Raw genomic sequence first — 15,188 nt, forward strand, 5'->3', positions numbered from 1 at the left:
ACACGTTGGAGTTTGAAGACCTAGAACATAAAAAAGAATGTAAAAAATTTCAGTCATTTTCACATTAATTATATGCTGACATATTTTGAATATATTGGGTTAAATAAAACATATTTTTGTTGTAAAAAACAAAAATAATTGGGTGAGGGGAATAGTACTGTTGTAGATTAAGAGAAGTTTAAGAGATGAATTTTTTAATTAAAAAATACAATACAGGGACATTATTTGGATCTTGATTCAAAACACTATAAAACAATATATTTTGAGACAAAGTGGGAAAATTTGAAAGTGGGACTGGGTAGTTGATGACACATAGGAGTCATTGTATACAATGGATATATATTTTTAAAATGTTAAAAAAAATATGCTAGTTACATATATTTTGAACTATATGAGTAAAATGAGGCAAGAAGTTGATAACTACTGAAGCTAAGTGATGAATATGTTGAGATTCTTTATACTGTTCTCTCTACTTCTGTATATGTCTGAGGATTTCTGTAATAAAAAGTTTAAGAGAAAAAAAAAATTCTACCTCTCGCTGGGAAGCAAAACAATGTAAGGGAAAGAGCCCAGGCTTGAGGGACAGACAGACCTGAACACGAATCCTGCCTTTGGCAGCTGCTGGAAATAGGAACACAGTAAAATAATCCACCTCATCTTTATAAACAGTGAGATCACCAACTAATAATAATTTTAGAAAAAAATTTTAAATAAGTATTTGAAAAGAAGCAATCTACTGCCTGATACTGAATAACTGGCAGCCAATACTTAACTGGAGTAGCCTAAATTATGGTGTGGTCATCCTACTATAGGAAAACAGGGTGACCCAGAAGAAATAGTAAATGACTCCTTTATTCTTACTCTATACATCTTTACTAAAACTAGGGTAAAATTTTCTACCCTCAAAAATAATAACCTCTCTTTACCTCACATAACATATAAAACTTAATTCAATATAGATCACAGACCTAAATGTGAAACTAAAATTAAAAAATTTTCAGCAGAAAACAAAATCTTCGTGACATTGGGTTAAGCAAGATTTCTTAACCAAAGTCCATTAAAAAAATTTGATAAACTAGACTTCTTCAAAATTAAAAACTTCTGCTCTTCAAAGGATACCATTGAGAAAATTAGAAAACAAGCCACAGATTGGAAGAATAATTTGGAAAGTATATATCTGATAAAGGACTTGTAGCCAGAATACATATAAAGAACTCTTAAAACTCAACAGTTAGAGAACAACCCAGGACTTCCCTGGTGGTGCAGTGGTTAAGAAGGCGCCTGCCACTGCAGGGGACACGGGTTCGAGCGCTGGTCTGGGAAGATCCCACATGCCGCGGAGCAACTAAGCCCATGCACCAAAACTACTGAGCCTACACTCTAGAGCCCGCAAGCCACAACTACTGAAGCCCGCGCGCCTAGAGCTTGCGCTCCGCAACAAGAGAAAACACCACAATGAGAAGCCCGCACACTGCAATGAAGAGTGAGTAGCCCCCGCTCGTCAACTAGAGAAAGCCCACGCACAGCAACGAAGACCCAACACAGCCGTAAATAAATAAATTTATAGGGAGAAAAAAACCCCAAATTAAAAAAAAATTTTGAACACTCTTCCTCAAAGAAGACAGAAAAATAAGCACATAAAAAGATGTGCAACATCATTCATCATTAGTGAAATACACATTAAAACCACAATAAAATACCACTACACATCTGTCAGAATGGCTAAAATTAAAAAGACTGACAATACCAAATGTTGATGAAGATGTGGCAGAATTAAAACTCTCACAGACTACCGATGGGAATATAAAATGGTACAAACACTCTGGATGTTCCTTGAAAAGTTAAGCCTACCATACGCAGCCATTCTGCTGTTAGATATTTACACAACAGAAAAGAAAGTGTATCCATACAAAGGATACACAGTGCTTTATTTATAATAGCCAAACCTGAGAACTATCCAAATGTACATCAATAGATGAGTGGATAAACAAACTCTTATATCCATACAATGGAATACCACTTGGCAATAAAAAGAATGAATTCTCAATACCTGCAACAATGTTGTTTAATCTCAAAGTAACTAGGCTGAGTGATGGTTTCAAAGGTGTATGTACACAAACACACACCAAAACGTCACAGTGTACACTTTGTGTAGTTTACTGTACATCAATTACACCTCAATAAAGCTGTTTTAAGAAAGAAAATGAATTACTGATACACACATCAACACAGATGAGTCTCAAAAACATGCTGAGCCAGACACAAACTCTAAAAAAAAGGCAAATCTAATGTGCTCTGAACAGAAAGCAGGTCACTGTTTAACCTGAAATTGGTGATGGGGGTGAAGGGGTGAGGTGCAAAAAAGACTGACTGGGTCTGATCACAAAGGAACTTTCTGGTGTGGGTGTATACATTTTATCGAAACCTATCAAAACATACATTAAAAGGGGTACATTTATAGTAGGCAAATTACTCTTCAATTAAGTTGATTTTTTAAAAAAGTAGTTCTGCCTTAGATTAGCCTGGTTCAGAGAATATCACATCATAATAAAGATGAGACTAGCAAAACTGGATCACTGGTACAAAAGGCAGGAAGATCTCTCTAAATGGTTATCATCAAAAAATCCACAAACAATAAATACTGGAGAGGGTGTGGAGAGAAGGGAACCCTCCTACACTGTTGGTGGGAATGTAAATTGGTACAGCCAGTATGGAGAACAGTACGAAGGTTCCTTAAAAACTAAAACTAGAACCACCATATCATCCTGCAATCCCACTCCTGGGCATTTGTCTGGAGAAAACATGGTCTGAAAGTATACATGCACCCCAATCTTCACTGCAGCACTAGCAGTGATAGCCAAGACATGGAAGCATCCTAAATGTCCATCAACAGAAGAATGGATAAAGAAGATGTGGTACATATATACAATGGAATATTACTCAGCCATTAAAAAGAATGAAATAATGCCATTTGCAGCAACATGGATGGACCTAGAAATTGTCATACTGAGTGAAGTAAGTCAGAGAAAGACAAATATCATATGATATCGCTTATATGCGGAATCTAAAAAAAATGATACAAATGAACTTATTTACAAAACAGAAACAGACTTAGAGAAAGAACTTATGGTTACCAGGAGGGAAGAGTTGCGGGGAGGGATAGTTAGGGAGCTTGGGATTGACACTGTACTCACTGCTATATTTAAAATTTGAAAAAGAATAGATATATGTATAACTGAATCACTTTGCTGTACAACTGATATAACACAACATTGTTAATCAACTATACTCAAATATAAAATAAGAAGTTAAAAAAATTTTAAAAAAAAAGAAGAAGAAGATCTTTCTAAGAAAATTAGGGCAATAGAGATATGCACGTATCTAAAATTTGTTTCTAAATTTTAATTACAGGGCCGGGACACCGTATGGCACATAATGATCAAAAGCCCAACGTGTGTAGAAGGCAAAATAACCCCACAACTATCTTGTCTTCCAGCTTTTGTACCTACACTGCTGAAAGTGGTAGCAGAAAGATGAAATAACTCAATCTGACATGGCCATCTATTTACAGACACAAGTTAATTTCACCTCTTATTTCCCACAGGGGCTAGTCTAAGCCTACACTCTTCCCTTCAGGTTATAAACAATTTTTTTCCACCATTCTCACCAAGCCAAGGAAAAACCTCAGTGTTCATCTCCCTCACAATTACATGGTACATTCCCTTTTAATCTTTTTATCTCTTCAAGATTATCCTCTCCTGTCTCTGTGACTGTACTCCAATTATTCCCCCTCCTGTTACGGAAATTTATTTCCCTACACAATTCTTAACCTTCATCCTACTCAAGATGTTCTTCCTCCTGACCCTCTAATATCCTCCCTTCAGCTACTGCTCCCTTTTCCACTGAAGTCAAGCTTCTGTAAGAAATAGTGTATACTGCTACCCATTCATCTTTCAGTTTGGATTAGTAAGGCACTCTCTCACTGCCAAATACAATAGATCCCCTTTTCACTCTAGAACCTCCTTGGTCTGTTTGCCCCATCTGCCTCTGCTGATGACACCCCATCCCCATGGCTTCACAGACATTCCTTCTTGAGTAGCTCCTCCTCACCCTCCAGTAGCCCCTTTTAAGTGGATATCCCCCAGTGTGTCCTTAGCCCTCTTCTCACTCTACAGACGCTTTCTCTTTGGGAAGCATCATGCTATGGTTTTTAATGACTTACGAGCATAAAATCTTTACTGTCAACCCTAATTTCTTTACTACTTTCATACTGTAACATCCATTCATAATGCTGAAAAAAGAGCAATCTCCTTGAGAGAGCACAGCTGTGAGGTGCTTTACAGGCTGGTCTCATCTGACCATTCCTAGTTTCTGACCCAATCCGTATATTGTAACTCTCACAAAATAGCTCTCTTCTTTTTGCTAAGCAGTTTTACTGATGTATAATATACACAGAAAAGTGCACACATTATAAGTTCACAAATAATCATGAAGTGAACATATTTCTTGATCACCACTCAGATCAAGAAACATAAAATATCATCAGTAACCCAGAAGTCCTCCTCGTCACTACCTATGCCTCACCTCTTCCCTAAAATATCTTAAAATATCTTAAACTCCAAACATACTGACCTATATGCTTCCTGTTCCCCAAATATTTCATACTTACTTTATTAGACCTTCTATCCTTCCCCTCCACACACCAATTTCTATTTCTCTCTTAAAACCAAACTCAGATATCTTCCTCTGTAGCACTGGTGCATCTTCATTCACACAGCACTTTAACATTCACAACAACACGTTTTGCACTGTATTATACTATACATTCATTATTCACTTGAGTTTTTTTGAAGGCAAAGACCACAGAGCACCTATCTCTATGTCTGTAGGAATTAGCCCAGTATTGCCACAAAAAAAAGTGTCTCCAATAAATGATTTTTTCCTAAAAAACTTGAAACTCAAACCTTCCTTGGAAGAAGACCTTTCTCTAACTACTTTACCTGTGCGACATTCATTGCAGATAAATTTTCCTCTGGGCATTTCAGTTAATCCAAGGCACTCCAGGTGGAAAGCCCCACAGCACTGAGCCTCACATAATAGCAGCTCACCCAGTTTCTCACAGTTCTGTTAAGAGAAAGAAAACAGATCTGTCTATAGAAAAAGATTTTTAAAAATCCCAAGCAGAAGGTCTTCATTAAAGCAAAAGTTAAGAAGCAGCTTTGCCAGAAACAAAAAATCCCACCATTCATTCAGCTAGTATTTAATGATTACCTCCTCTATGCCAGGTACCACAGGTCCCTGGCTCCCATCATTCTTATACTCTAAGGATACAAAGATATAAGTAAACAATTAAACAAACAAAAGATATCAGAAGATGTAAGTATTTGGGTAGAGCCCTCAAACAACAACTTTGGATTGGGTGATTAGGAATGACTTCTTAGACTGGGCTCTGAATGACAAGTCAGCCACATGATCTGAAGAAGGGACCAAGAAGGCAGAAAGTACAGAAAGCCCACAGACAGGAAAAATCATGGCATTCCTATGAATCACAATGAAAGCCAGTGTCACTGGACAAAAGTGAACAAAAGTTAGAAGTGGTAGAAATGAAGTAAGAAAAAGGCAAGCAAGGGCCTGACTGTGTGGCCTTACAGATTACGGTACAGAGTTTCAGATTTTATTCTAATTGCAAAGGTGTGCCATTATAATGAGCGCTGTACCAAGGGAAGGCTGAAATCAGGTATTCATCTAAAAACAGATCCCTATGACTGCTACATGAAAAATTTCAAGAGTAAAAAGGTGAGAGGAAAAGCAGAGATAATCAAACAGGTTACTGCAATGGTTCAAGCAAGAGATACTGGCCAGCTGGGACTTGGGTCGTAACAGTCCAGAAGGGCCCTGATTAAGATTTGAACAATCCCTGAGATACACCTAGAACCATATTAAAATCAGAGAGATCACCTTTCTGAGACAATCTCACTAAAACAGGGTGTCCATGATGATACAGCCTTAGGAAATAAAGATCGGGATCTGTTGCTTTTGAAAACGTTGTATGATTTATGAAAATTCTGCACATTCCCAACATTTGTTACTTTTCACCCCTCAAATATCCTGACTTGTTTCCCCATAGTGATTAGCAGAAAAATGATAAAAATGAAAAAACTCTTATATTTATTCTGTAAGACAAGAAAGGGGGAAAGATGGCCAGGCAAGTCTAATATCCTCAAGAACCCAAAGAAACAGAACAGGTCTTGGCCACTTAACATCAAAGCTTAAATAAGCAAACGAGTAGGAGAGCTTTGGGAATAAAAGGCCAGAGGCAGCCAGGGATTAAGAGGGGACCCCAAGGGATTCTGAGCTAGTCTTTCATGTTTGGCTCTCCCATGATCTACTATTCATGACCAAAAATTGACAAATGCCATAAATGTTACATGTTTTGTTTTGTATATTCAGACTGCCAGCAACATCAGCTTTCCTGCACGATAAACAAATTCGCCTTCATCACTTAAACAGGAAAACTTCAATTACAGTATGTACTGAGGAATAAATTTTTCAAATTAACCAAATGTTACAGACTAACCCTTTAATTGGGATGAGCATGTAATTCATCCTTCAAACTAGGACACTTGAGCATGAAAGGAGGTGCTATTAATAAATTATACAAGCACAACGGATTTAAACAAAGACTGATCCAAACAAACCAGGACCATGGGTTACAATAGTTTCTTATATGACAATCTTTGTGGGCTTAACAGTCTCTGAGGAGTAACACTGTTTGGGAGCAGGTCTGAATATAATCAACCTTCTTTATATAGCAGTGAAATGAACAGACAAAGAAACTGAGTTGAAATTATACTGACCATAATAATATTCTAGGCCTGGGGAAATTTTATTTTTTAGCAGTTTCAATTAGAAAAAAAAAACACTAATATTTTCAACTTTTTATATGCCAGTTTTTAAGTATTTACAAGGTTAAATCAAGACCATGAAAAGAGAATATAGCCAATGCATCCATTTAACTGACTCTACTCCCAAGTAAGATAAAGGCATTTGACATTAAAGTGGAGGCACATTTCACAGAGAAGCAAGACAACACAGTGGTTAAGACTCAAAACCCAGATTGCCTGGGTTTGAATACTGGCTTCACTGAGTGACTACAAGCAAGCTATTTAACCTCCCTGTACCTCAATTTTCTTATCTATAAAACAAGGATAATAATGATCCTCTATCTTATGAGATTGTTATGATAACTAAATGATGTAATATTTACAAAGTGAATGGAAAAACACTTGACACAGTAAAAAAACACTGTATAAATGTTTATTAAATAAATAGAAAAATACAGGTGGTAGGTTCTCTAAAGTCAGTACTTTAAAGCAGAAAAAAACCCAAAAACAACAACAAAAACAAAACACACACAAACCCAACAATCTATGTGAAAATTCTCCTTGAAAAATTCCTTAGAAACCCAAACATTCTCACACCATGAGAGGTGCAGGAAAATTATCTTTGGCTGAGCAACCACAGATTCACCCCTTCCATCTCAGATCTACTTCAGGGCATCTACCCACGGGCAACACTAAATATTTCTCTTCTTTTTTTGTGGGAAGAGAGAAGAGTTAAATCCTTAAAGTAAGTGATTCCACTGGAATCATCCAAGAGAATTTTTACTCTAACCATGACTAGGTCATCAAGAGACTGGAGAGGACTTCTCTTAAAAGATAAGCATGCAATTCAAATGCAAGTGGGCAAACATTCTCTACCTGACAAACATTCTCCTTGAGTGCAGCTCCTCCTCCTCGTTCACCCTGCAGTTTTTTAGATACAGGCATTCCGTGGTCATTTTCTACACCCTCCTCAATGGTTTCCTTGGGGCTTGCAGCTGTCCTGTGTGTCATCAGTTCTCCCTTGCAGAGAAAAAATAACGCCCCACATCTATATTATTGATGTCTCCTCCATCTGACCCCCTCCCTCTGGGCTGCTATTTGTCTAGCCATTAAGCACTTACAGATGTTCAGCCAATCACGTGGGCGGACTGCATGCAATGTTAGTTCTAACCCTGCTGTGATTGGGCGGGTAGTGGGCGCCTCATGCCCTGCCACTAACTGCTCTGAGGCTGTTCCACTGGAACTTTTTGAGCTGTTCCATTTTAAGGTTTCACTAAGGGAGAGAAAACATTCTTAAGTTTATTTGATTACTTATTTGTCCTTCCAAGATCAGTGTTTCCTAAATAATGCCCCCCTTGGGCATTCTATTCAAATTGTCCTGGAAAGAAACACTCTGCATCAAAATATGTGATGCTGACCTGACTTGTTCTAATTCTCTTTTAACCTGAGTTGGAAAGCTAGGGGTAGCATCAATGGCTGCACTGATGCTCTTCAAGAAAATGGCTTTAAACCTCTGTTTCCTAAAAGTCGCTGTTTACAAACATTACTCTAAAATTAAGCAGTTGGTGGTCTCAATAAATAAGCAAATGAGTTTTTCCCCTAACTGCAGTCTCAACTTTTAAAGGGCAATACCAAGTTCATCTGGATTATATAGTTACTTGATATTGTGCTCTCTGGTTTTAGAACAAGTTTACTTCATGATGAAACAGTTATGTATTTCATCTGACACCTAGAGCATGGGGTGTGATCTTTTAAAAAGGTCACACCTACAGCTGCCATAGTGCTTTGACTTATTTCTACTAGAATCAGATTCATCTTTTTCTCCAGGATTCCTTATCACTACTAGCTGTTTCAACAGAATACTATTTTTAGGTAAACTCAAAGGGAAAAGGGATGTGGCCTCTACTGTGAAAAGCAGCTTCGCTTTGGAAGGTCAAAAGATGAAGAACTGCATAATACCTCGGAGCTTGGAGTTTCTTTTGATGAGTTGTCATTTTTCACTTTTTTACAATGCACTTTGGCTGTAGCATGTCTCTGTCGTTTTCGCTTCCTTGGTTTATCAAACAGCTTGGTGGTGCCTAGGACAGGAAAACAGGTGTTACCTGCTGGCTGATTACATGCATGTCCAAGAACTCCTATCCTCAACTAAAGGGACCTCACAGAATTATGGAATGTTAGAGTAAACACCAACCTTAATTTTAATTCTCCAATTTTGTAGATGAGGAAAACAAGGGCAGAGGAAAAAAAAAAGGCTTACCCATTAGTATATAACTAGTTGGGGAAATGGCTACATATATAAAAATTCTGCCTCATATGGATTAAATAGTAAACATACAGGTTATTAAAGCAATTTCATTTTATATGATTGAAATGAAAGACTTTCTAGTTCCACAAAGGACTTTAATATCCTACAGATGGAGAGGAAATGCATTTAGTAGTCAGGAAAAGATACTAAAACCTGGCCTCCAAGATTAAAGACAATAAATTATATCACTCTATGATTTAAGGATTAAGACAAAAACATGAAATACATAAGATCTGACTTATACGAGGAGAGAAAAATACCTCCCTCCTCCAACCAATACATTTTTGGCCAAAAGGATATTCATGCAGGGACTTCCCTGGTGGGGCAGTGTTTTAAGAATCTGTCTGCAAATGCAGGGGACATGGGCTTGAGCCCTGGTCCGGGAAGATCCCACATGCCGCGGAGCAACTAAGCCCGTGTGCCACAACTACTGAGCCTGTGCTGTAGAGCCCATGAGCCACAACTACTGAGCCTGTGAGCCACAACTACTGAGCCCGTGTGCCACAACTACTGAACCCATGCACCTAGAGCCCATGCTCTGCAACAAGAGAAGCCACCGCGATGAGAAGCCTGCGCACCACAAGGAAGAACAGCCCCCGCTTACCACAACTAGAGAAAGCCCGTGCGCAGCAACGAAGACCCAACACAGCCAAAAATAAATAAACAAATAAACGGGGTTTTTTTAATTAAAAAAAAGGATATTCATGCAGCGGTACTATAACCCTGAATATGAATGCCTAATCTTGACATATTTAGAAAATGGAATTTAGTCTCTCACTCATTTTTTATTATACGTATTTCAACTCTTTGTTATAGAAACATTAAGAGGAATCTTTAAAGAGATATTTTGTAAAATGTTCCAGGATATTTAAGCTAGGTATCAAATACTTTGGAAGACTGCTTTAGGGCTCTCTTCTTGATCTGCCTGATCGAGATGGAGAAGCTCTGCTATCAAAGCTGCTGACAGCCTAAGACTAAAAGGGAAGAGTTAATATGATGGCAGAATAAAGCTTCAAAATTCTCACAAGTTGAAACATTTAGATGAAATTTACAGAGGATAAAGTGCAGGTTGTAGGTTTTACAGAAAACTAAAGTACAAATGTATAGGGAAAGAGCTGATATTATTTTGAAAGCAGTTTTTTTTTTTTTTAAATCAAGCAAACAAGTTGACCAACCTATATTATAATTGCATACAGGGTTAAAATAAGTTAACATATCGTTTAATTTACTTGCTAAAAAACTTAATAATCACAGATCACATTCAAAGAAGTGTACATTTAAGACCACATAAAATATAATCTCCCCTAATATCCTTTGCTGATAGATCATATCTGATGCAGCGTGCTCAAATCTAAGCTAATATTTCAGGAATGACACCAATCAATAAATGGCATAGGCAGACAAAATGATCAAAGGGATAGAAAGAATTGGTATGGAGAAACACAGGGTGGATAATGAGACAGTAGTGTGGCAATAAATTTGGTCATGTCTGGATATAGTTCCCCAACCCTTCCAACCTCTTTCATCTTCGTGCTTATTCTACAAGACAGGGATAATATGAGTAATATCCTAATTCGTTGTAATGCTTTAGATTCATCAGAGGTAACAGTCCTTACACAAAGAAACTGGTAGAGTAGATACTTAAACTATGATTATTTTATCTGTTATTGAATGAAGGGCTGCCCATTCCTGCTGTGGGCAGAAATAAGATGACCAAGCAGAGGTTCCAGGAAACAGATTCCAATTTAATCTAGAAGATTCCCAAGGCCTTTGAAAGCAGCCATAATAGACTAGGCTCAAATGTAAGCTCTCTTTTTCAAGCATATGTTCATTGACCAAAGGTCACAGGTGTGATATAAGAAAGTAAGACTATGAAAGACTTGTTTAAGACGATTTGCAATTTCCCCCTCAACTCAAATTCTGTTATTTTCTGTCCTATAGGAATCAAAGCCAAGAAAGTAATGATGCAGTATGGAGAATTATCTAATAAGAAAATTAAGGAGCTGATTTTTCTTTATTGTTCCCAACATTTCCTTAACACTAATTCTAATTCCATTTAACTAACTTCAGTATAAAGTTGGAAATGAATCAATACAATTTTCTAGTGTCATATGCAGTTTTAGGAAGCATATATTGGGCAAACAAGTCTTAGAACTTGCAACCTTACTAGTCCTGCTTAGTAACTTTTCTCGTTAACTGACAGGGTACTTCACACTTATTTTTGCAATACAGTTCTTAAATCTCAAAAACACTCACCTCCACCAAACTCTTTAGAACGAGATGCAGCACATGATTCAGTAATGTCATTCTCCAAGTGACCAGCTTCATAACACTACAAATAAGTAAAATGCATCATGTTTTACAAAGGAATAGAAAACAAACCCTTTATACTATGTGCCAAAAGCTGAACTGTCTATTGCCAAAGATACAGAATCTTGGCTGTTTTTAACAATTAAAGGAACAATATAATAGTAAAGGGTTGAACAGAAACTTTGTGGGGAAAAGCATGAGATTTGGGTTTTTTCATGCTCTAAAACTCAAAACCACCAACCACACACTCCAGTGGGGGGACTACGGACAACGACTGGCTTACTCAGAGACTCCCAATATATAAAGCAGATATAGAACACTGCTCTGATTAAAGTGGGAGAGAAAGAGAAAAAGTATGTGCTTATAGACCCACCAGCTCAATTCTGTTCCACACCACGGTGTATTTAAAATCTTCCTTCTTAATGTTATACTTACAGCCACTGGATTTTACACAGACTTATTTACTTGATGAATTCTAAATATTAAAAAGCTCTGAATCATGGAAAGTCTTTCTAATTTAAGTTGCTGCAGATTAATATAAATTAAAGCAACACTGAAACTAAAAACAAAACACTTAACATTGGGGATTCCCTGGTGGTCCAGCGGTTGGGACTCCACGCTTTCACTGCCAAGGGCCCCTGGTCAGGGAACTAACTAGGATTCCACAAGCCACGTGGCATGGCCAAAAACAAAAACAAAAAAACAACAAGAAAAACCTTAAACTTCAAGAGTAACTCACTACACATTTTATTCCCCTACTACTAATGCTTGTATGAATTAGTTCTATTCCAAGAAAATGTCTTCTTCTACAAGAATAATATTCTTCATCATGACTGTAAAACAAAATTTACTGGTCACAAAAGTCAATATAATGGATGCTATTCTTGCTATGAAGTTCCCAAGTCTGAGGTTAAAACAAGATAAAATGCAGCTGTGAATTTCTGAACACTTATTATATACGTTAATAAATCATAAGAATGTTCCTCATGTTCAGTGTAGATCAGAGTCTTATGAAGTCAAATAAAATGAAGGAGCAAATGTTAGGTACCTAGTTAAATGGAACAAAACACTAGTAGACAAACCCACAAAATAGACTGCATAATTTAAAGAAAACTACCATCTACATTACTTAGATAAGCAATTTATACTTCACTGTTTAACATTCACCCAAAAGCTGTGATGCAAAAACAATCAGAATGTTCCCAAAACTACAGAGAGTGATACAGAAAAAATTTTCATTTCTGATGTCAACAATTTTATAAGTTAAAATAGAAATAACAGCATGCTCACGCACACGCACACACCCCCCCCACACTACACTACATGAATAAAATTCCATCTGCTCTGCTTAGAATAAAAAAAGGGACCTCCCTGGTGGTCCAGTGATTAAGACTCTGTGCTTTTATTAAGATCCCATGTGCCGCGAGGCACGGCTGAAAAATAATGATAATAATAATAATAAAATATATTTTTTAAAAAACCCACAGAACTCTGTAAGTGCCTTGGAGGACATGTCAAAGATGCCAGTAACTTACTTTATGCATAATCTGGTAGGATATGCATTAAGTCTGTGCACTCTTTTTTTTTTTTTTTAACATCTTTATTGGGGTATAATTGCTTTACAATGGTGTGTTAGTTTCTGCTTTATAACAAAGGTCTGTGCACTCTTAAGTTACCACTACCTCAACAGACAATCCCTCTTTCTCTAACCCACTGATTGATCCATCCAAAGACAAGGTGTGGCCTGCCTGGTAACCCATGGTGTAGTCCCAAGATGGAGCTGAATCATGGTTTCAACCTGATGGCAAAATATACCTCACAGTAAGCAGGACCTTAACTGTGAAGCTGACTAGGTCAGATAGCAGAACTCACTTCTAAAACAGAAAAGAGGTCACTTTTCTCCAGGGTCCAGGTCTAGCCATCACCAATAACTCTGGTTTTCTCTTGTTCTAGCACCAAATATGATGCCTATCTCCCTACCAAGAAAAGCTGAAATTCAACAGTGACAGTTATTAATTATATCTAATGCTTAAAGAGACCAAAAATATGAGAGACAGAGAACTGGATGGCTAACAGAGATTTTTAACTAATGGTGCTAAAACAATTGGGCATCCACTTCAAAACTCCATCTCAAAAAATGAAGAACTGTATATAAATCAAAACCATAAAACTCCTAAAACAAAACACAGAAAGTATATCTCTGTGTTGACGTGGTAGGCAAAGATTTCTTGAAATAGACACAAAATATAAATAAAAGAAAAAACAAACTTTTAAAAATTCTTTCTCATGAAAGACTAAGGAAATGAATACGCAAGCATCAGACTGGGAAAAAATATTTAAAGCACATATATCTGACAAAAGACTTGTATCCCAAATATAAAGGCACTCCTAAAAAAGCAACCATAAAAACAATGAAGAGCCCAATCAAAAATATAAGTGTGCTTGAACAGTCGTTTGATAAGATATAGGAATGGCCAGTAAGCACATACTAAGGGGCTCAAAATCAATAATCATTAGGAAATACAAATTAAAAACATGATTAGATATCATTTCATATCCACTAGAATGGCTAAACTTAAAATGACTGACAATCCAAATGCTATTAAAGATGTGGAGCAACTGAACTCTGATATACCACTGGCGGGAACGTGAAGTTGTACAACCACTTTGGAGAAGTGTTTGGCAATTTCTTTAAAAGGGATATATTCATGAGCCAGCAATCCCACCCCTAACTATTTACACCACCAAGAAAAATGAAAATATATGTACACAAACAGACTCAGAATATTCATACCAGCCTTATGATTAATAGCCCTCAAATGAAAAAATGCAAATGTGCATCAACAGGAGAAAGGACAAGCAAATTGTACTTGAACTACTACTGAAATAGCATCCTTGTGGATGTATCTCAAATACATGTGTTGAATAAAAGAAGCCAGTTAACAAAAACAAAACAACATATACGACATTCACGAACAAGCAAAACTTATCTATAGTAACGGAAGTTAGAAAATTTTGCCTCTTGAAGAGATGAGAATGGGGAGTTGAGTGAAAAGGGGAACAAGAAAACTTCCAGGGGTGATAGATATAGAGCATACTTAGTTTGGGTGGTACTTAACATGGTATATACAACTGTCTAGAGCCATGAAACAGAACAATTAAGATCTGTGCAGTTTATTGTTGTAAATTAAATCTCAAAGAGTTCTGGGACACTTTCGCCTATATAAATTAAAATTATCAACTAAATCATGCTTTTTATCCCCTTAGGGAAAAAATTAACCCACAAACATGACAAGTTAAATTTCAGATTAGAAAACTGCACTTGGCAGAGCAAGGTCATACAAATTATACAATTTTAAAGGTTATACTCCATTTACAGTTATTAAAAAACAAATTAACACTATTTTTTAAGTAATCCAGTCTCAAAAACATTGAGGATTCAAAATTCATCTTATTCCTTCAAATCATTAACTTATATATGCCAATTATAGCTCCATAAAGGCGGGGGGGGGGGTCATTCACTTAACTCGCCTGAATTCTTACTTTCAATGACATTTGCAGCACCTCACCTCTAGCAGTAAGACAACAGCCTCCCATGACTCACCCTGTAAAATACCATTAAATTTATCACCTGATTGCAAACGTCACTTCCACACTCAAAACGTGCAACTGAATCCCAGTTTCCCTGG

At 36.9% G+C, this 15,188-nt stretch overlaps 1 protein-coding gene across 3 annotated transcripts in view; it reads right to left on the reverse strand.

Moving 5' to 3' along the window:
- The window catches only part of NSD1 (nuclear receptor binding SET domain protein 1), a 133,244-nt gene that overhangs the window by 34,077 nt on the left and 83,979 nt on the right, over nucleotides 1-15,188 (reverse strand). For all 3 annotated transcript variants that reach the window (XM_082837264.1, XM_082837263.1, XM_082837265.1), the window contains exons 9-12: nucleotides 11,446-11,521; nucleotides 8,844-8,962; nucleotides 7,761-7,904; nucleotides 5,001-5,124 (exon numbers count right to left, since the gene is read on the reverse strand). In XM_082837264.1, coding sequence (XP_082693390.1) covers nucleotides 5,001-5,124; nucleotides 7,761-7,904; nucleotides 8,844-8,962; nucleotides 11,446-11,521 — 463 coding nt within the window. The remainder of the gene's footprint in view (nucleotides 1-5,000; nucleotides 5,125-7,760; nucleotides 7,905-8,843; nucleotides 8,963-11,445; nucleotides 11,522-15,188) is intronic.

The sequence above is a fragment of the Leucopleurus acutus genome (genome assembly GCF_964270905.1).
Source record: "Leucopleurus acutus genome assembly, chromosome: 3".
NCBI lineage: Eukaryota > Metazoa > Chordata > Mammalia > Artiodactyla > Delphinidae > Leucopleurus > Leucopleurus acutus.